This window comes from Notechis scutatus, chromosome 2 (assembly GCF_049901735.1).
Source record: "Notechis scutatus isolate UNSWTSFEM ecotype Mainland chromosome 2, rNotScu1.2, whole genome shotgun sequence".
NCBI classification, from domain to species: domain Eukaryota; kingdom Metazoa; phylum Chordata; class Lepidosauria; order Squamata; family Elapidae; genus Notechis; species Notechis scutatus.
In genome coordinates, this window is record NC_142010.1 from 200,832,659 (window position 1) to 200,855,285 (window position 22,627).

Genomic DNA, 22,627 nt, shown 5'->3' on the forward strand with positions numbered 1-22,627 from the left:
ACAAAGCTAATGCAAAGTCATTTGAAAATAATGTATTTGTTTCACTTTCAAACCTTCCCTCCCTCAAAATTTAACATAAAGACTGTTTATGAAAATGACCAACTTTCTTTCCATTCTTTCATATTCGCACAACATTTAAAAGATTGTTTATGTTGTGAAGTTTTTTTTTGCATGCAGGACGTTGTCCAGAATCCTTCTGCCTGAAAATCACTCCTAATCCTTCCCCAGTTTCCCAGGAAAAAAGCCAAAAATGTCTTTCAGGAATTTTGTATCAGAGGAAAGGAATGATGCCAATAAATAGTTCTAGTTTTAGAGACACAAACATCTAAACTTTTGAAGTATGCTATTTGTGCAAGCGGTTCGTTCTTGTAATGCCTTTATATGCACATCTTCATAGTCTTCAAGACATGTTGAAAATGCAGATTAAACTGAAATCCAATTGCAAATTGTGTTTTAGTTGCAAAAAAAAAAAAACCTTAGTGTTTTCATCCAAATAGTTGTTATATGTTCTATTTCTATTTTTGGACACATTCTTAGATTAATTCTTCTTGATGCTAATGCCCTTCTACCCTGTTTGCCATTCCTGGTTGAAATTTTCTTTTGCAAGGAGTTGACCTTGCTTGCCCTCTAATGTCAAAGTTGCCATATTGGAGTTGCCACATTGGACTAAGTGTCTTTTGTTGATTTTGGATTTAATACAAGCTATAAACCCATCCACTGTGGTTTTCAACATTGCTTGCGACTCAACATGATACATCAATCAAAACATCATAACTTGTACAAAACCGTGGTAGAATTAAGCAATGGCTTATTCAGTTCCCAGCATTTTCATTTGCAGATCCTTTCTGAAAATGAGTTTTGCAATGGACGAAGATTCCTTTTCAGGGGTCATCATTGCTTTAAGCACTGTGGTATCACTATTCATTTATGTATGAATGCTAACAAAGAACAAACAACCATACCCACCAGGACCTTGGTCACTTCCTATTTTGGGGAATCTTCTCCAGCTTGGAGATCATCCTTATGTTTTCTTCGATCAGATGAGGAAGAAATATGGAGATGTGTTTCAGATACAGCTTGGAATGGTTCCTGTTGTGGTTGTTAATGGCCTGCATGCTGCCAGACATGTCCTGCTGAAGGACGGAGAAAGTTTTGCTGGCCGACCCGATATGCATACCTTTTCTTTTTTTGCCAATGGTGAGAGCTTATCATTTTCGGTGAAGTTTGGAGAGAGCTGGAATCTACAGAAAAGGGTTGCTGCCAAGGCATTGAAGTCACTGGCCAAATCTGAAGCCAGGTCCTCCACCTGTTCTTGTCTTCTGGAAGAGCATGTTTGCGCTGAGGCATCCAAACGGATGAAAACCTTTTTAGAACTCTCCAAGAAAGGGAGTTTTGATCCCGTTACGGTGACAACCTGCACTGTGGCTAATGTGGTCAGTGCCCTCTGCTTTGGCAAGAGGTACAGCCAGAGTGATGAAGAATTTCTGAGTGTCATCCAAATGAGTCACGGTCTTATAAAAGCCTCAAGCATCTTCAATCCCACTGACTTCATCCCATGCCTTCATTATCTTCCACTACCTGCTGCGAAGGTTGCCCGTGCGTTTTATGGAAAGTTCAACAACTTTGTGGCACAACCTGTGAAAGACCATTATGTCACGTATGGTAAGGTAAGCACGTATGATAAGATAAGGTTAACAGTGGGAATTGAAAAATGTTTCTCTATTGCTTATTGTTAAGATATTTAATTTAATAGCTCAAAGAGTAAAGTGTATAATGGGCCAGAACACACATTTGTAGTTGATTGATTGGAAAGTGCGGGCTCCTGCATGAGGCAATCTACGTTATGATTGGTTGCTGAGTGAGAAGGGGAAGTTTCCCTTTTTTCTTCGGTGTGCTCTGTATGCTGTTCTGAGATTTACCTCATGATGTTCCTGACTATCTTGTCTACTGTGAACAGAGATGTTAAAATATATTTATTTATATAAAACTACAAGTTTGTTTCAGTGTCTCTGGCTTCATTTGGACACCTGCTGAGCAATTCTTTGACATTTATACTTCCACCCTAAGCTTAGAGGAGGGTGTCAACCTTGCAGCTCGCAGGCTAGATGTGCCACACGCTGGCCACACCCACCCCAGTTTAGCAAAGGGGAAAAAGTTGTAATATGTCACGTGATGACCGTGTGACACTGTGAGTTTGACACTCACGGTTAGAGGTTCTACAGGTGATCCACGCATAGCAAGAATAATTGGGACTGGCAACTCTGTTGCTAAGCGATGCAGTCATAAAGTGCAATGTCATGTGACTGCAGTGACTTATGATGGCAATAGTGGCAGTTCTGGTTGCCATCATTAAGCCAGTCCTCTATGGCAGTGGTCCCCAACCTTTTTTGTACCAGGGACCAGTTTCAAGCACAAACACTTTTTCAAGGAGGTGGGGGGGAGGTAACAACATCTGATGTTGTTACCTAGTCAGGTAATAAAACGTCTGCCAGCAAACCACCAAGTTCAGGGAGCGCCTGCCCTGCCTCCTCAGCCCCATCCCTCAGGTGTCTCCCTCCCTCCCTCAGGTGTCTGCCTCGTTCCTCTCTCAGTCGCTCTCTCGCTGCTCCACCAGCCCAGGAAGAAACTGCTTCAAAGAAGCGGGGTGTGTGTGGCTTTTCCTGTCGCCGCAGCTCCTCCAGCGCCCGTTCCCCCACCCGCCAGCCGCACGCGGTTCAACCCAGTGCTCCGTTCTGCCTGCCTGCCTGCCTGCCTTCGTTTCGGAGCAGCTTCGCTGATAAAAAGAGGCGAATAGTTATTATTTTCAGCCGAAGCTGCTCCCAAACAACCAGACAGGCAGGCAGGCAGAACAGAGCACTGAATTGAAGATGCGCGGGCGGCGGGGGGGGGTAAACGGGCACTTCGGAGGAGCTGCGGCGACAGGAAAAGCCACCCCTCGGCTTCTTTGAAGCAGTTTCTTCCTGGGCTGGTGGAGCAGCGAGAGAGCGACTGAGAGAGGAACGAGGCGGGAGGAAACCGAAGCTGCTGAGCCAGAGAGCAGGACAGGCTTCGGTTGCTTCCTCCCTCCCTTCTTTCATTTGTGTCCTTGATCCCGATCCCAGCAGCATTCACCGAAGGCGAAGAAAGCCGCCATTTTTTTATTTTTTTTCTTTGCGGCCCGGTACAGAGTGCTCCACGGACCGGTACTGGTCCGCGGCCCGGTGGTTGAGGACCCCTGCTCTATGGTCATTAAGCATGTCATCTGATCACCTTTTGTGATCTCCTGATGGCTTCCCTATTGACTTTGCTTGTCAGAAACTGGTAGTGAAGGTTGCAAGTGATGATCATATGATCACAGGATGCAAGCTAGTTGTCCAGTGCCCAGATAGCAATCATGTTACTATGGGGACACAGTGATGGCTGCAACTACATCATAAATTATAAATCTCCCTGTTGTCAACTAGAATGAACAAGGAATGAGTCATAAGTAAACAAGGATGTTTACTTATGTTCTTAGCTTGCTTTTTCTTAGTCTGCAACTCTTCATGGCTATTGATTAATTTATTTTTGTATTATATTTGTTCCCCCCACCCCAAAGAACTTATCTTAGTACATTCTAAAGGCCTACACTTGGCTTATAGGAAAAATAACGTAAATTCTCTCAATATAGAATTAAACAAATTACAGATTACAGAGTGTATAGTGTGAGATCTTTAGATGAAAATAGCATCTTATATATTTTGTCTGCTTCTTTTAGAATGTCCTCAGAGACATCACTGATGCCTTAATTAATGTTAGCAATGAAAGAAAAGCAGATGATAAAATTATAACCTTATCAAATGAAAAAATAATAATTACTGTCAATGACATCTTTGGAGCTGGTAAGTATTATTTCCCCCCTCAATATTGTCTTTTAGTGTGATCCTTTTTTCAACAGAGAAGATATGAAATAATCTTTTTGCTGGGTTTAGCAAGCAACAATTTCTTTTTTAAAAAAACAAAACAAATTTTATTGATTTTTTAAAGACAAACAAAACATAGGACATAAAGGCATAAAACCTCCTTTCTAAAAATTACTTATAAGTTTTAACAAGGCAAATAAACATTATTTTTTAAGGCATAGTTCCAGATTATCACATTTCCATTTAAGCATATATATATCTTTTCCAAATTTCTCATTATTTCTCCCTTCACTTTTATTCAATTATATTTCTTTCTATCAAGGTTTTATTAATTCTCAATCAAGTATAAACATTTATACAGCATAGTTCCAAATTATCACATTTCCATTTAAACACCTATGTATCTTTTCTGAATTTCTCATTGTTTCTCCCTTCACTTTTATTCAATTATATTTCTTTCTATCAAGGTTTTATTAATTCTCAATCAAACATAAACACACAAAATACAAAACATAAAACAAGACATAAAAACATAAAACCTCCTTAATTATCATTTGTACATGTCTTTTCCAAATTTCTCATTGTTTCTCCCTTTAGTTTTATTCCTCCAAGGTTTTATTAATTCTCAATCAAACATAGCTAACCAAAACACAAAACATAAAACATAAAACATCTTTTGAAAAGTGGCTTAGCCCCGGGTTACATCTTTTTTTACAGACCTAAATCAAATTCATGCTCACCTTGTATACCATTCTTATCTTATTTACCATTCTATATTTTCTATATAACTTCTCCCTTCTTTTCACTCTCTTAATTATATTTTGTTTATTTCATCTTATTTTAAAGTCATTATACTTGTATCTTTTGTCCGTTCTTTTCCAATTATCTATTTATCACTTCTCTTTAATAGAAAATTTCCCCTGTAATCACTTTTAAAGTGTAACGCCTTTCTATCTTTCCCCTAAATTAACACTTAAAATAATACATAATTTCCATTCTGATTCTGCTTAGTACATTCTACATGTTGCATTTTAAAATAAAGGAATAATAAGTTTATAATATAGTTAAATATATAATTTCCATTCTAATTCTAATTCTACTTAATACATTATTTTAAAATAAGAAAATGAAATAGTAAATTTATAATAACATTAAGACAATAACAAATTAAACTATAACTAAACAATCATTTTACACATTCTCTTTGATATTTTATTGAATATTGAGATCTATCATTATTAAACATTTTTATATTTTAATATTTTGTTAAATCTTATAATATTCCAATGGACTATTTCAAATGCAAATACTACAATACTATCTTATGTACTCTTTCAGAATCTTTCTTTAATTATACTCTATCCTTTATCTCTGAAAAAGATCTGCTTTTTTACATCTTGTTTCAGACCTTTGTGGCTTTCCCTCCCTTTTTCCCTCCCTTTCTTCTCCAGTCTGGTCTTTTTGCCCCCCCCTCTCCTAACCCCCACCTTTTTAACTTCCCCTCTCTGTTGTATTTCTCTTTTCTGTTGCTTTCTAACATTGTACCTTTTTTTCACCTTATTTTTCTTTTTCTTGGTTGTTTTATTAAATCTTAAATTCTCATTTTTCCTTCCTCTCTTCCTATTTTCTTTCTTAATTGAACTTTTTTGTCCATTAAAAATGGCAACAATTTCAAAGTGGGGAAATTCAAACGAAGAATGACTGACACCAGTCTGTCTCTGTAACAACCTATAGTCTGATTGGTGTGTCTGAACTTTTAAGTTATAATGAATGGACGTAATACAGGTAGTCCTCGATTTACAACAGTTCATTTAGTGACCGTTCAAAGTTACAACAGCACTGAAAAAAGTGACATACCATTTTCCACAACTATGACCCCTTGTAGCATCCTCATGGTCACATGATCAAAATTCAGATGCTTAGCAACTGGTTCATATTTATGATGGTTGTAGGGTCCTGGGGTCCCTTCTGACAAGCAAAGGGAAGCCAGATTCACTTAGCAGTCATGTTACTAAATGAACAACTGCAATAATTCACTTAACAACTGTAGCTAGAAGTGTTGTGAAATGGGGCAAAACTCACTTAACAGATGTCTCACTTAACAACATAAATTTTGGGCTCAATTGTTGTACGTCAAGGACTACTTGTTCTGTGATTGCAACTGAACATAGCCTAACTCACTTCATCATTCAGCATGAATGTTACAGCATGGCGATAAGAGCTTGAGGCCGGTGAAACATAGTTATTTCCAGTCTTCTATTGCATTTGCTGTTAGCTGACCAGGGTGACTTGCTCCTTGCTGGTCAGGGATGAGTCTGTGGACCATCCTTTGAGCCACTGTGAAGAATAATTTAAGCATCTGATTCAGATTTAGCTAAACTTAAACCCCTACTGTGTTGGTCCAGTCAAGGTGTCTGACACACAGCCATGCTTGGTTATCTGGGAAGAACGTGACCCTGTAATTCCTGAGAAAGTAAACAGGACCCTTGGTATTGTGTATCTGACCGCCTTAGAAGAACCTGGTCCCTTCCAGTTTGTGAAGGCTGCTGGGAAGTGACATGTGTTTGGGTCAGTAGCCTTTTAGGTGGTTTCTCCATTGGACTTTAAAAAGGAAGCGATATGCTCCCTCCTCAAAAGACCATTAACAACCTGGACAATATTCAACCTTTTTGGAAGGTTGTTGAAAATGTGATTGGTTTGTGGTTTACAAATGGTCCTGGAGGAAGTGGATTATCTGGATTCTTTTTGTTAGGCTTCAACTGGGACCCAGAATACAGACAGCATTAGTTACACTTGATATGCTACCATCCTTATTCTTCTTGATGTCACAATGGCTTTTAAAACCATCAACCATGGTATCATTCTGGTCAGGTTGCATTGGGAATAGAGGGCATGGTGTTCTCCTTTTTCCATGGTTGATTCCAGTTAGCATTGGTTGGAGGGAAGCCAGAGGCTCCTAATTTTCAAGGGGGTCTAACAATTTGACACCCTGTCAGCTGCCATCTTTACGCTTGTTTGTTCTTCACTGCTATGAAGTGACAGATTGCCATGAACTATGAGGAGAGGGAATGAAGGGGGGAAGTCTTGGGGAAAATGAAAGTAAGTTCAGCATCTCCTGGAGATGCAGCCTCAAGGTCACCCAGCTGGAGGGAGCCACACACCAAACCTGAGTTTGACTTATGAAAACATCTTGCCTGCACCTGATTGGTTACAATGGGGTGGACAATGAGAGACAGTTAAGGGAGAAAAAAAATAGAACTTAGGGGTTTTAGAGAACTATTCTCAATTCTTGTTTTGCAATATTGCAATACACTTGACCTCTACTAAACTATGCTATTCTCAACAAGTGGAGCCAAGGATCATTTTTGTTTAGAGATTTAAGTTGTGGCACACCCTCCTCTTTTGTTCAACATCTGTATGAGAGCATTAAGAAGGTCAACAATCAGTTTGGGGTCAGGAATCATCAATAATGCTGATGACTCTTGGTTACATCTCAAATCTGGGGCAGATAAGGAGTGCTGTCCAGGCCTTCTCCAATTGTGGAGGTTGTAAGAGTCTGGTTAGGGACCTGTAGAGGAATGCAGCAGTATTCTTATCAGGGGAATGAAAGAGTTGTTATGTTCTGGTGCTGATCATTACCTGTAAAGCAGTGGTGGGATTCAAATTTTTTTTTTGCTACTGGTTCTGTGGGCGTGGCTTGGTAGGTGTGGCTTGGTGGGTGTGGCACTGGGTGGGAAAGGTACTGTAAAATCTCCATTCCCACCCCACTCCTGGGGGAAGGTTACTGCAAAATCCCATTCCCTCCCCCTCCCACTAACCTGCTTTCCAGCTCCTTTGTCCTGTGCAGGGCAACAAAAGAAGACTCAGCCAATCAGCTGGGACTTGGGAGGCGAGAATAGATGGGGGCAGGACCAGTCAGAGGTGGTATTTGCTGGTTCTCCGAACTACTCAAAATTTCCACTACTGGTTCTCCAGAACTGGTCAGAACCTGCTGAATACCACCTGAATACTAAGCCCAGAGTCCTGTCTACGTAGCATATGAACTAGGTGTCTGAAGACCACTCTGCCCCTCTAATGTCTTCCTGCAATGTTTATTCCAATTGTGTGGACTAGCAGGCAGGTCCAGTCAATTAAGCCACATTACCTAGTGGATCGCAGATGACAGACCTTGCCAGTAGGACCTAACCTTTGAAACAATTTCCTCTGCAAAGATCCCAATGGCTCCCACCTTGTTCATCTTTAACTGCTCTTTTTTTAAAAATGGCCTTTCTTGCAGGCTTTATCTAAGGATGGGATGCTACAAGTTGTGAACAACGTAGATTTTGCTACTTGAATGATCAATACTTTTATTTCTGTGGTGGTTTTGTATCACCTTGTTTTAGTTTTGCTGTAGCAGCCAAGGTCATGGACAGACGTGGGAATTCAAGAATGAATGAATGATACTATTCATGTATTTGTATGATTTCTAAGCAATTTTTATTAATACAGACTACACTGTCCCATGTTGAAATATTGACTGTTAGCTAAAATTCAAAAGTGAGCTATCAAAAATAATAGATTTCTGATTTGGGAAAATCCGTTTCATATGGAATCTGTCCTCCAGGTTTTTAGATACTTATTTAATTAATGATTTATATATTCGTATCTGCTTTATTATTTTTACAAATAACTCAAGTAAGTGAAGATATCCAACACAATTAATAAGTTCTAATGTTGCTGCAATTCTAATGTTGCTTCATTTCTTTTCCAGGTTTTGGTACACTCTCATCATGTTTGCAATGGATATTTCTGTACCTGACAAACAACCCAGAAATTCAGATGAAAATTCAAGAAGAAATTGGTAATGCTTTTGTGTTATTTAAAATAAATAGAAAATAACATGTTGTGAAACTTTAGTTTACTAGACTTCCACTAAATGAATTTCAACTCCAATAGAGCAAGTTTTTGGAGCAATTTCAGTTTGCATAACAATGCAAATAATAGTTTCATTTGGGTAATGATCTCAACTTGCAAATGACATAATTTGCAACATACAACTTGTATCAATAACCATAATTACATAATCAGACTTAATAATTGGGAATAATTCACCCCATACATCAAACTGAGTTCCATTATAATATAAAGATTAAAGATTGCAGTTATGAAATAGTTTGTGTTCAATAAGTTCTGTTTTATTCTTTGAAGATGGCAAGATTGGGCAAAGGCCTCCAAAGTTTGAAGACCGAAAGGACTTGCATTATACAGAAGCTTTCATCAATGAAGTCTTTAGGCACAGCTCTTTTATTCCATTCACTATACCTCACTGGTGAGAAGGAGAATTGAGGAATGGGTTTGTTTATGTTGAAGGTAGCTTCTGCTAGTACTGTAATTTGCCCATCTACGTGACATTGACACAAAAATCCCCTATAATGTGAGATTTTATATTGCCAAAAATATAAAATATATATTGGGAAAATGCTTTTCTTTTTGTCAGATAATGGTCAAGTGATGTGGATGGCTGGTGGATTTAATTTTTGAAATGAATTTATTTATTTATTTGATTTGTCAATTGCTTATAAGATAATAGGTATAAGTATATACATAGTTATGAATACATGAAATGGGTACATATAAGAAAAATAAAAGAAACAATAGGACAGGGACGGTAGGCACGTTGGTGCGCTTATGCACACCCCCTACAGACCTCTTAGGAAAGGGGTGAGGTCAATAGTAGACAGTCTAAGGTTAAAGTTTTTGGGGTTTGGGGAAGAAACTACCGAGTCAGGTAGAGTATTCCAGACATTGACCACTCTGTTGCTAAAATCGTATTTCCTGCAATCAAGTTTGGTACGGTTAACCTTGAGTTTGTATCTATTGTGTGCTCTTGTGTTGTTATGGTTGAAGCTGAAGTATTCATTGACAGGTAGGACATTACAATGTATGATTTTATATACCATACTTAGATCAGACCGAAGACGGCGTAATTCAAGGTTTTCTAGGTCTAGAATTTCAAGTCTGGTGGCATATGGTATTCTACAATGAATAGAGGAGTGGAGTGGAAATATTTCTGGACTTTCTCAACTGTGCTAATATCAGATATGTAATGCGGGTTCCAGACTGATGAGCTGTATTCGAGTATTGGTCTAGCAAATGTTTTGTACGCTCTTATGGTGGTTTGACATTGAAATGAGACACAGGGAACTGTCTCTGAGAAAAATGCCAACCCTGAGAGAACTCAGGTAGCAGTATTTATTGAGAAAAAACACAAGCAAAATACAGTCTGCATATTCAGAAAACAATGACCTCAACAGGAGATTACTTCACCAGCTTGAGAACACACAATCTTGGAAAATCCCAGATGTTACCTTGCTAGGATGAGATCATACAGCCACGGAAAGTCTCATGGGAAAGTTTGGAAAGTCCCATGAGAAAGCACAACTGTGTATCTTGTACCTTGAACTTTCACCCATTTTCCTATTCCTTCTAAACTGGCAGAATCAAAACAGAATGAGGCACTCTGAGCAAAGATACTCCTACCCCCACCAAGAATGCCCACATCTTCCTAGACTTACTGCTAGTTATACAAAGGCCTTACAGAAAATGATAAAATGATTAATAAAATATATTACCACATTCCCTCCTTTTTTATTTATTCAAAGATAGGGGGTGTTTTAGTGGCATAGTACACAGTTCCCTCATGACCTGATCCCACACGCCGGAAAACTGAGGTACACATTTGTAATAGATTAGGAATACATTGAATAAAACAACATAATAAGATACATATAGCAATAATAATAACAACCCCTTGCAATAAGGAGCGAAACCATGATCCATCAGGAAGCCAGGACCACAGACTGTCCCAGAATGATGCATTAAACCCATCGGCTCCAGATTGATGCTGAGCAATACGATCTTCCATGTCCTGAACAGTTTTGTAATGTTTGGCTCATAATTATGTATAAAAACACAACAATGTGAATGAATTAAAGCACAAACTCCTCCTTGAGCAGCTAACATAATATCTAAAGCATATCGATTTTGCAAAGTAACTGTACGAATTTCAGACATTTCTACATTAATCATCTTAATATTCTTTATAGTATCATTAAACATAGCAACAGTAAAATTATTTAAAATATGAATATCCCTATAGTTCATAGCAATTCCCAAAGGCGGGATGAGACCTCGAGAAATTTGTGTCCATAGATTACCTCCCATGGTTAGACCTGATTCCAGCTCACGCTTGTTGCGGATTCTGCCTTCCGGCAACTGATCCAGTTTATAAATTACAGGTATTACATACCCCAATGTGCATATCCCCAGACCAATTCCCGGGAACCTCCCGATACCCATACTCCCCACATAGGAACCACACATCATTCCCCATAGCCCAAGGCTCCCCCCGGGCTACCTCAGAACCATTCTTCATCTTCTCAAGATATTGACACATATAGCACTGAGGAGAATTGAACTGAGGGAGACAGGTATAGTTCTGCACACTGCTATTATAACAGATGGTTGGCATTTGAAAAGTGACATTACACCTGGACCAATTCCCTAGGAAAGTTCCTCCAAAGTCATTTCGGATGAAGCATACATACGCCCTTCCCTTTAAAGACACCTTGACCTTAGCCGTCACATTCCGATTATAATGTGTGCATTTTTTCTTTCTGAACATCTGGAATTGCTCTGTTGTAGCACAAGACAACTGTTTTCTCCAGGTTGCATTCTTTATTAAATCTTTTTCCTCAAAAGGCACTCCATGCAATGTTAGTCCTTCTCCCACTCTCCCAGGAAGGTGCATACACAACCAACAATTGGTGATGTTCAAGTTTTTGGCAGTTGTGCGCAAATCTTTAATGTAATTATTATCGGTCCACAAATCATCGCCCAAATCTCCGGCACGCTGAACATGCTGTCGCTGCTCTCTCCGCACCCGAGCAGCCCAGGACAGATTAGGCAGAATCAACAGGATCAGGAACCACAGATGCGCCATCCTGCTCCTCCGAAACTTCCTTCACAGGTGCCTGCGAATGATCAGGCCGAACACACCGACCAGGAACCCAACGAATTTGACCAAGATGTTCAACTGCTGCATAACCACGTCCCCACGTTATCAGCTCAGCAGGAACCCATGCCGGATCTGGAAGGAACCGCACCAACACCCGAGGTCTCACCGCATCTGTAGAAGGAGAAGAAAAATGCCTGCTGGCGCGCCGCAGGGGGTTACCAGACAAATTTAAAAATTTAAAGTATACAAAGCTAGATTTAATTGATCTTGAATCGCCGGAAGCCCCAGGAGCTTCCCTCCTTTTTTATTTAATTTAGTTAACATGGTCTTGAGCGTGGCATTTGAGCAACAAAACACACATTCACACGCTGCTCCAAACATCCTTGTAACAGCAAAAGCAATCTTAAAATATCAGGTGATATTCCAGGAGACAAATAAGAACCTGCTACAAAGGGTAACAAATTATACACATACAATGAATCCACTATTAAATTAAAATCCTGATTGTGAAAATTTTGAAAAGCCAAAACTACAGCAGCAAGTTCTGCCTGCTGGGCAGACTTCTGCTCTGAAGTCACTTTTGTATGCCAAATTCCAGATTTATCTTTCCAAACACAAGCACCAAAAACTTTCCCTCCATCAGTAAAAACTGTAGGAGCATCTGATATGCCCAATGGTATCCTTTCTTACATTTTGGGCACACTGATTTAGGACGAACACCCTGTCCCATTGATCTCTTATTCTGCTGACTTTGACCTCCTCCAGGAGCCCGACATTGCGCTTGAAAATGTCCAGGCTTCCCACAATTGAAACAATTCCCCTTTTGAGCATGGCCTGTTTGTAAAGCCAGAGCTAAAGTCTCCATGTTAAAAGACTGACTCCCAACCTTCCTACATGCATTAATCAAATCTGCGATTTTCTCTCTCCACTTGCTACCAGTGGATTTAAAATCTTTTGCAATCTGTGTTAGCTTGTTCCACTGCTAACTTAAAAGCAACTCTTTCTGGGCGAATTGATTATCAATTTGTCTTTCTATAGCCAATTTCAGTCTGCTAATGAAATTTTCATAGGGTTCATTGTTCCCTTGTTTGATGTTAGTAAAGGTCTTCTCACCACCTTCGCCGTCAGGGAGAGACCCTATGGCTTGAAAAATTATTTGTGGGAGAAGAATGAACCCTTCCTCAGGCATACCATCTCTCTGTTGTTCCACTGTTGTAAAATTACCAGCTCCGTAAAGCTGATCTGGGGTAACATTTGCTGTTCCCCTCTGGACTGCCAGCTGTCTCCATTTCTGATCTAACACCAAATATTGAGCTGGAGTTAAAATCATATTCAACAGAGCTTTCCAGTCAGCTGGAATCATTTTATTTCCATAACCAACTGCTTCTAACAATGCCTGAGTATATGGCGTTCTAACACCATATTCTTTTGCTGCTTGCTTAACTTCCCTCAAAATTCTGAGCTGTAAAGGCTTCCACTCCCGCTGCGGATTTAATGCAGCATCCATGACAATTTCCACTGGATTAAGTTGAACTTCTACTCCAAACTCCACCAAATCATCTCCTGATAATTCCCCTCTATTCTTTGCTTCTTGAATAGCTGCAGTAACTGCATCCACCTGAACCCTTAAAGGTAAACTCTTATCTTCTGACAAAGTATTGCTAGCGCCGGACAGTCCCCCAGATTTATCTGGAGGTGCCGTCGGCGGCAACAAACGTACCGCATGGTAAAGCGGCAAACCTTCTTCGGGGGTGATAGGAGCGGTTGTTCATAAGTAGCTAATGCATCCATTATCACCCTCCAGGTTAACAAAATTGAAGAAGGGGCACGAGGTTCCTCGTGCAAAAATTTCCCTATCTTTTTCCAGGACTCTACTTTAATACTACCTCCCTCCGGATATGACTTAATATTTTTCCAAACATACTGTAGTAAGTCCTCAATTTCTTTCTTTCCTACAGCACAACCCCTACTGCCAATTCCAAACCCAAAACTATTCCCAATGATCCCTCTCAATTCCCTGATGTGCTCTTTCTGAGCCTTCGAGAGATCTCCCCCATACTCACGAAAGAATCTATCTTCGTCCAGCGAAGAAGATGAGGGCCCAGTCGACGTCCGCGACGATGAGTATAGGATGCGGGAAACGTATAGCCTTCCAAGCTATCACGTCGGGGTCACCATTTATGGTGGTTTGACATTGAAATGAGACACAGGGAACTGTCTCTGAGAAAATGCCAACCCTGAGAGAACTCAGGTAGCAGTATTTATTGAGAAAAACACAAGCAAAATACAGTCTGCATATTCAGAAAACAATGACCTCAACAGGAGATTACTTCACCAGCTTGAGAACACACAATCTTGGAAAATCCCAGATGTTACCTTGCTAGGATGAGATCATACAGCCACGGAAAGTCTCATGGGAAAGTTTGGAAAGTCCCATGAGAAAGCACAACTGTGTATCTTGTACCTTGAACTTTCACCCATTTTCCTATTCCTTCTAAACTGGCAGAATCAAAACAGAATGAGGCACTCTGAGCAAAGATACTCCTACCCCCACCAAGAATGCCCACATCTTCCTAGACTTACTGCTAGTTATACAAAGGCCTTACAGAAAATGATAAAATGATTAATAAAATATATTACCACACGCTCTAGTTAGTAGTGTGATATTACCAGAGAAAAAGCTAGGTAGGATTAGGTTAACAATTCTTAATGCCTTTTTGGTTATGTAGTTACAGTGGGCTCTAGCACTTAGATCAGGGGTGGGCAAACTACGGCCCGCGGGACACATCCGGCCCGTTGGTCTGTCCAATCCGGCCCGCCCCTGAAAAAAAATTGCTGGGCGTGGTGTATTGCCCTGTGCCGCGTGGCCCCCAAAGCTGCAAAACAGTGCGGAGCGATAGGAGTAGGAAAGAAAAGAAATTTGCAAAGGCATCGGCTGGGAGTTCAAAATCACCTTCGAGTGCGACCTCTCCGAAGGTGAGTCCCCGCCGATCCCCCCTTCCAGGGCTTCCAGTGCGGCTCGGGGGGGAGGCGCGAGCGCTCGTGAATGAAAACGAAGCCGAAAGTTGCTGGGAATTGCTCAGGTTTCCCCCGAGGGCTTTGTAAAGGCAAAGCTTGCAGGCTGGAGTTTCTTCCCGTGGAGGAGCGGGAGGGGTTCTGCCCGGTGGGCGGGGCGGGCTGCTTGGAGCAGGCTGCCGTGCGGCTGGGGAGGCGCGAGCGCTCGTGAATGAAAACGAAGCCGAAAGTTGCTGGGAATTGTTCAGGTTTCCCGAGGGCTTTGCAAAGGCAAAGCTTGCAGGCTGCCAAGGAGGGCGAAGGGTTCTGCCTGGCGGGTGGGGCGGGCTGCTTGGAGCAGGCTGCCGTGCGGCTCGGGGGCGCGAGCGCTCGTGAATGAAAACGAAGCCGAAAGTTGCTGGGAATTGCTCAGGTTTCCCGAGGGCTTTGCAAAGGCAAAGCTTGCAGGCTGCCAAGGAGGGCGAAGGGTTCTGCCCGGCGGGTGGGGCGGGCTGCTTGGAGCAGGCTGCCGTGCGGCTCGGGGAGGCGCGAGCGCCGTGAATGAAAAGCCGAAAGTTGCTGGGAATTGCTCAGGTTTCCCGAGGGCTTTGCAAAGGCAAAGCTTGCAGGCTGCCAAGGAGGGCGAAGGGTTCTGCCCGGCGGGTGGGCGGGCTGCTTGGAGCAGGCTGCCGTGTGGCTCGGGGAGCGCGAGCGCTCGTGAATGAAAACGAAGCCGAAAGTTGCTGGGAATTGCTCAGGTTTCCCGAGGGCTTTGCAAAGGCAAAGCTTGCAGGCTGCCAAGGAGGGCGAAGGGTTCTGCCCGGCGGGTGGGCGGGCTGCTTGGAGCAGGCTGCCGTGCGGCTCGGGGGAGGCGCGAGCGCTCGTGAATGAAAAGCCGAAAGTTGCTGGGAATTGCTCAGGTTTCCCCGAGGGCTTTGCAAAGGCAAAGCTTGCAGGCTGGAGTTTCTTCCCGAGGAGGAGCGGGAGGGGTTCTGCCCGGCGGGCGGGGTGGGCTGCTTGGAGCAGGCTGCCGTGCGGCTCGGGGGAGCGCGAGCGCTCGTGAATGAAAAACGAAGCCGAAAGTTGCTGGGAATTGCTCAGGTTTCCCGAGGGCTTTGCAAAGGCAAAGCTTGCAGGCTGCCAAGGAGGCGAAGGGTTCTGCCCGGCGGGTGGGGCGGGCTGCTTGGAGCAGGCTGCCGTGCGGCTCGGGGTGGAGGCGCGGCGCTCGTGAATGAAAACAAAGCCGAAAGTTGCTGGGAATTGCTCAGGTTTCCCGAGGGCTTTGCAAAGGCAAAGCTTGCAGGCTGCCAAGGAGGGTGAAGGGTTCTGCCCGGCGGGTGGGGTGGGCTGCTTGGAGCAGGCTGCTGTGCGGCTCGGGGAGGCGCGAGCGCCGCAGCCCGTCCCACCCTCCGGGCAGAACCCTTCGCCTCCTTGGCAGCCTGCAAGCTTTGCCTTTGCAAAGCCCTGGAAGCCTTGAACCTGAGCAATTCCCAGCAACTTCGGCTTGCTTAACTCAAGAGCACTCGCGCCTCGCCCTAAGCCGCTAGGCGGAGGGGAAACCCGACGGGCGGGCGGGCGGGCTGCTTGGAGGAGGCTCTGGGCTTCCCTTCCGCCGTGTGGCTCGGGGCGCGGCGTGAGCGCCCGCAAGTTAATAGGAAGGCGAAAGTTGCTGGGAAATTGCTCGGGTGCTGGGAGCAGGCTTTTAAGAGCTGCACCCCAAGGAGCAACTGGCGGCCAGAGGGGGGAAAGGCAGGCAAAGCCCCCCACACCCCTCCGCAAGCGGTTTGCAGGGTTAGCCAGCAGTTTCTCACAAGAGACTGAAGGCTGGTCTGCTCTTCCCAATTAGATGTTGGTTCAAGAGGGAGGGTCAGCCCTGCTACTAATTGGTGGTTCACAGTTTAACCGTGGGCACCGGAGGAGTTATGTTTTGGGGGGTGGGCGTTTATTCATTTCTTAGCTTATAAGTGGCCAACTTGTGTAAGCTGAGGGGGTACATTCATACATACACACACACACACACACACACACAGTCGTTTATTCGTAGGGGAAGAATCTGCCTATCTATCTATCTATCTATCTATCTATCTATCTATCTATCTATCTGTCTGTCTATCTTTGTTGTGTTTTTAATAGGGAGAATATCCTGTCTGCACATTAGGCACAGTGACTTGATTTTGTGGAGCCCGAGCCATTTTCAATTATCGCTCTTCTTCTACTGGTCAGATCAGAACCCATCTGCAGCAATGTCAAAGAAAAGAAAAGTCGACAGTGAGTGCCGGGTGTTTAATAAAGAATGGACACCTAAATACTTTTTTACTGAAGTCCGGTCAAAGGCTGTATGTCTTATTTGCCAAGAAACCATTGCAGTTTTCAAAGAATACAACATCAGCCGTCACTTTTCCACCAAGCATGCTAATTACGCCAGCAACCTTTCAACGCAAGAACGTACGGCTACCGCTCATAGGTTGGTAGCTAGGTTGCAGGCTCAGCAAAGCACCTTTAACCGAGCAACTTCCATCCAAGAAGCAAGCACGAAGACAAGTTATTTACTGGCATTCAAACTAGCAAAAGCCAGCAAGCCTTTCTCCGAAGGGGAATTTCTTAAAGAGTGTATGGTAGAGACAGCAAGTATTTTATGTCCTGAGAGCAAGAACAAATTTGAAACAATTAGCTTATCACGCAGGACAGTGACTCGCCGTGTTGAAGTAATTGACGAACACTTAACTAGCAAGCTAAACAAAAAGCGGAGTCATTTACATTATATTCTTTGGCACTGGACGAAAGCAATGACATAAAGGACACCGCTCAGCTTTTAATTTTTATCAGAGGGATTAATGAAAATTTCGAGATAACGGAGGAGTTTTTGGCTATGGAATCCCTGAAAGGAAAAACACGGGGAGTCGATTTATTTAACAGTGTGTCAGCGGTCATACAGAGGCACAAGTTACCTTGGAGTAGGCTCGCCAACGTTACCACAGATGGATCACCAAATCTGACAGGAAAAAACGTTGGGATGCTCAAAAGAATCCAGGACAGGGTGAAAGAGGACAACCCTGAGCAGGAGGTAATTTTCCTACACTGCATAATTCACCAGGAAGCACTGTGTAAATCCGTGTTGCAGCTTGACCATGTAGTGAAGCCAGTTGTGAAACTCGTTAACTTTATTCGAGCGAGGGGACTTCATCATCGTCAGTTTATTCATTTTCTTGAAGAAACTGACGCTGATCACATGGACTTGCTTTACCATTCTAATGTCCGCTGGTTAAGTTTGGGAAAAGTATGTCAACGTGTGTGGGAGCTCAAACAGGAGATTATTTCATTTTTGGAGCTACTTGAGAACACTGACAATTTTCCTGAGCTGAATGACACAGATTGGCTTTGTGATTTAGCTTTTACTGTGGACATACTGACACACATGAACAAGCTGAATGTGAAGCTACAAGGGAAAAACCAGTTTGTGCATGAAATGCAAGCAAACATCAGAGCCTTCAAAAGCAGGCTAGCTTTATTTTCGAAGCACATGTCAGACAAGTCATTTGCTCATTTCCCCACACTGGCTACGTTAATCCGTTGGTAGGGAAGCCTCGGATAGTGGGTTTTGGCTCTACAGAATGTTGTTCAGAGCTATTGGCTTTAGTGAAAAACATTAAGCCATCTCAGCCCAAGTTGAATTTTCTTATAGAAGGGAAATTGTTTTCCAGTGTTGTAGATTCTGGAGCAGATGTTTCAGTAATTTGGCAAGAAGAATGGCCCAAAGAGTGGCCTACGGAAGATTCTCTGGCTGTAAGGGGGGTAGGAGGTATGCAATTTGCTAAAAGTAATGTTAAATGGCTTGTGGTTATCCATGAATACAGGAGGCCAGGGGCAATTCAGGCTGTAATTCAGCCACTGGTAATGCCTTTGCATGTCAATTTATGGGGCCGTGATTTGCTTTCTCAATTTGGAGCTACCATAACCTTGCAGGATTGAGATGCTAAAATTAACTTTATTGTCTGAGGTTCCTGTGTGGGTGGACCAATGGCCTTTAACCACTGAGAAATTGCCTGCATTCTCCACCATCAGTGATCGTAACTGTTGAATTTATTTGGTTTTCACTGTTTTGGCAATGTCTCCTAATATAAATACCACATTTATGTCAGCTGATATTTCTTCAGTTGTTGCTGAACTATTGTTCAGATGCTTTCTTTTAAACATTTCTATTCCTTCTAAACTCCCAAACCAGTTGCATTTTCAGTTACATTGTTTGTATTACTGGAGTCTTAAGCACTCCTGTGTCAAGCACAGCTCAAAAGCTTAACCATGGCAACCTTAACACCATGGGAAAGTCATAGTTACTTTCATCAGAATAAAAAGGCCGTTATCAAACAGTTTCGCCTTCCTGCGGAGGAGGCTGCAGCTATTATACAACAATGTCCTACGTGCAGCTTACAAGCAGCTGCTCTCCCTCAGGGTGTCAACCCTAGAGGGACGCAGTGCTGCCAGCTGTGGCAAATGGATGTCACCCAGTATCCTGGCTTTTCCCCCTGGAAATATTTACATGTCTCAATTGACACTTATTCAGGTTTCATAATGGCTACCCCTCAAAGGGGCGAAGCCACAAAGCATGTTATTAATCATTGTTTGCGTACCTTTACTATTTTGGGCTCCCCTCAGGAGCTGAAGACTGATAATGGGTCTGCATACACTAGTTCGGCTTTTGCCACCTTTTGTTCCACCTGGAACATAGTGCATAAATTTGGCATTCCTTACAATTCCACAGGTCAAGCTATTGTGGAGCGCGCTAATCAGACTCTCAAGCGCGCATTGGACAATCAAAAAACAAAAATAGGGGACATGGGGCACGGATTGCCAGGATTACAAAATACCTTAAATATTGCATTATATACTTTAAATTTTCTCAACTTGACTGGTACACCAGCCACTACGGCGGCCAGCAGGCATTTTTCTTCTTTCCCTTCTGCAGGAGGTGCGAGGCCACTGGTGTTATACAGAAAACTACCTGACCCCACTTGGAGGGGGCCAGCTTCCTTGATAACGTGGGGTCGTGGCTATGCAGCAGTTGAAGACAAGAATGAAGTCGTTTGGGTTCCTGGTCGTCATGTCCGCCCTTATCACAAGCCAGAAGTGTAAAGGGGAGAACCATGGAATGTGGGAAAAAAACTCTTACGTTAAGGATGTGTCTCGAATTGCTCAATTGGAGAACAAAACTGATTGCTGGGTATGTATGCATATGCCTACACATAAAACCGCAGGATTGCCATTGGTAGCTGTTGCTTTGAACGAGTCGCAATGGAAGAACATTGATTTTTCTAGTTATCAGGTGTTACAAGCTGCGGATGAGAACATGACCATGATTCCATTGGGCAGCCGTATACAAGAAACTGCTGGGGTATGTTGGACTCATAACATCAGCCATGGAAATTTAACAGATCTTGGTCATTATGCCCATTGTAATTACACATTGACAATACAGAATACAACGCGCAATAACACATTTTTAAATAACACTCTTAATGTATTTGCGCACAACTTTACTGGACATGACTGTGTTGCGCTAATCACTGGGAATTGCCCTCGGATACAGAAAGACTGTCCAACAAGTGTAACCACGGGAGGCAACCCGTTTCTTTGCAATATGATTTCGGGACTTGCTCAGCTTATTTTCTCCCAGGACAACAAGACTGTAAATATCATCGGTCAGGATTTGTGGCTGTTGTGCACAAGGAGGGGTTTGTGCTGTGATACATGCACACTGCTGCATGTATATTACTGATTCATCCCCTAACATCACGGCCACTATACAACACATGGAGGAATCCATTAGAGAGAATCCTTTACTGAATTATGGGGTCCCTTCTGATTTTTGGTCATTCTTATGGTCCTGGCTTCCTAACTCTGCTTGGCTTCGATCTATGATTATAGGCATTATAATTGTTGCTGTATATTTCATTTTCCTTTGTTGCTGTATTCTATGTCTCCCTGGACTGCTAACGACATGTAGAGACGTGACAAAGCCCTCAAGGGATCAGTTCCTATTGTCTGCAAAAACCTACCGAGGACTACGTCAGCATGAAAAAACAAAAACAGGGGAGATGTGGGAACTATGATTCTTTGTTCTTTGTGTACGTGCTAGGACAACGGAGTCTTCTGGTGGTTGGCTGCAACACGAAGCAAGGAGCAAGGACAAATTGTTGCCATTTCTTACCCAGAACTGTAGCAAACTTAAACTTTGCAGCTTTGTGTGCTTATGTGAATGATCAGTGCATTTTGGGTGATGTAATACATTTGTGATAGGACGCTAACAAAAATTGCTACGTTAACAAAGATTGCTTCTAATAAAAGAGGGTTTCGGAGTTTGCTCTGTGCTCTCATCCCGGGACAACCTTGCGTTGTGTCTTTTTTCCATGAGAGACCACCACAGATTGGTTAATAATTGATTCCATGACTTTACAGGTGATGCAGCATAAGGAGATTGGTCTGTAATTTTCAACTAGGCTGGGCTCTCCCTTTTTGAAGATGGGGATGACCGTGGCTTGTGACCATAGGTTAGGCAAGGAGCTGATCCTGAAACATTTTTCAAAGGTTATGCTTAGAGGTTTGGCTATGGCAGTGGATAGCTTTTTTAAGAAGTAGGCACATATTCCATCCGGTCCAATAGATAGAGATGGTTTTAGATTGCGCAGTGCTTTTTCAACATTGTCTTCTGTAAAATCAATATGTATTAGATCATTGTAGTTGTCTGTGGTTCGGCTAGGAAATACTAGGCATGATCCATTGCTGTTTACAAATACTGAGCCGAAGAATGTGTTAAAGATGTTGGCTTTAATAGTGTCGTCGTTGCAGTCTTTACCATTAGGTCCTATCAGGGGTGGGATGGACCTTGAGTCTTTTAGTTTGTTGTTTACAAAATTGTAAAAAGCACGGGTGGAATTGGTGCGTAGAAGGTTTTCCTCTTGTTTAATGTGATAATTGGTGCATTCAGTCTTTATCTGGTGGCATAAATTTTTGTATCGGCTTTTGAAATTGGCAACATGACCAGTTTTGTTTTTCCGCCAGAGTGATCTCTTTTTGGATTGAAGTTTCCTTATTGTTATGGGTAATCTGTTTTTTTGTTTTGTTTTGGGAGTTGTTGTTGGTACATATAGTTTGATGACTCTTTTGACTTCAAGTAAAAATATGTTGTAATGGTCTTCAACAGTATTGCATCCAGTGAATAGAGATTGCCAATCAAGGGATGAGAGATCATTGTCTATAAGTTCATAGTTGCCTTTTTTGAAGTTATAATTGGGGATTATGTCATTGTGATGATTTTTGTGTGAGCGTATGTTGAGACAAAAGTCAATCATATTGTGGTCACCTGAGGCTTGGAGGGCGTGTCGGTGGTCTGCACCCGGGGGGGAGGAGAGCACCAAGAAAGATAAACGTTTGGGCGGGAGAGCCCAAAACCATGAGTGTTGCTTGTTTGCAGAACAGGGCTGTAAAAAAAGGAAGGAGACCGGGAGTTTCTTTTTAGACCCACACCACCTATCATCTCCTAAATACCCTCTTAGTGGGGGGGGGATCAAGTTACCAGAGGGGAGGGCCGGGGCACGTAGGGGAGGCGCAGCAGCGGAGGTCGCGGGCGGCGGTGACGGCAATCCCTGAACTCTTTTTTTTTTTGATTTTTTTCCTCTTTTTTTCTTTTTTAAAATGAAGACCGACAAAACCAAATTTCTTACAGAGAGGCTGATCTTTAAAGGGCCAAGCAGACTTACCT

At 42.7% G+C, this 22,627-nt stretch overlaps 1 protein-coding gene across 2 annotated transcripts in view; it reads left to right on the plus strand.

The window, feature by feature from the left end:
* The window catches only part of LOC148132471 (cytochrome P450 1A1-like), a 30,015-nt gene that overhangs the window by 1,242 nt on the left and 6,146 nt on the right, over window positions 1–22,627 (plus strand). The window contains exons 1-4 of one of the 2 annotated variants that reach the window (XM_087957817.1): window positions 924–1,667; window positions 3,737–3,860; window positions 8,632–8,721; window positions 9,069–9,334. In XM_087957817.1, coding sequence (XP_087813943.1) covers window positions 936–1,667; window positions 3,737–3,860; window positions 8,632–8,721; window positions 9,069–9,193 — 1,071 coding nt within the window. In that variant the 5' untranslated portion in view covers window positions 924–935 and the 3' untranslated portion in view covers window positions 9,194–9,334. Of the gene's footprint in view, window positions 1–923; window positions 1,668–3,736; window positions 3,861–8,631; window positions 8,722–9,068; window positions 9,335–22,627 lie in introns of those variants that run through there. The other variant, XR_015748041.1, reaches the window with a different exon arrangement.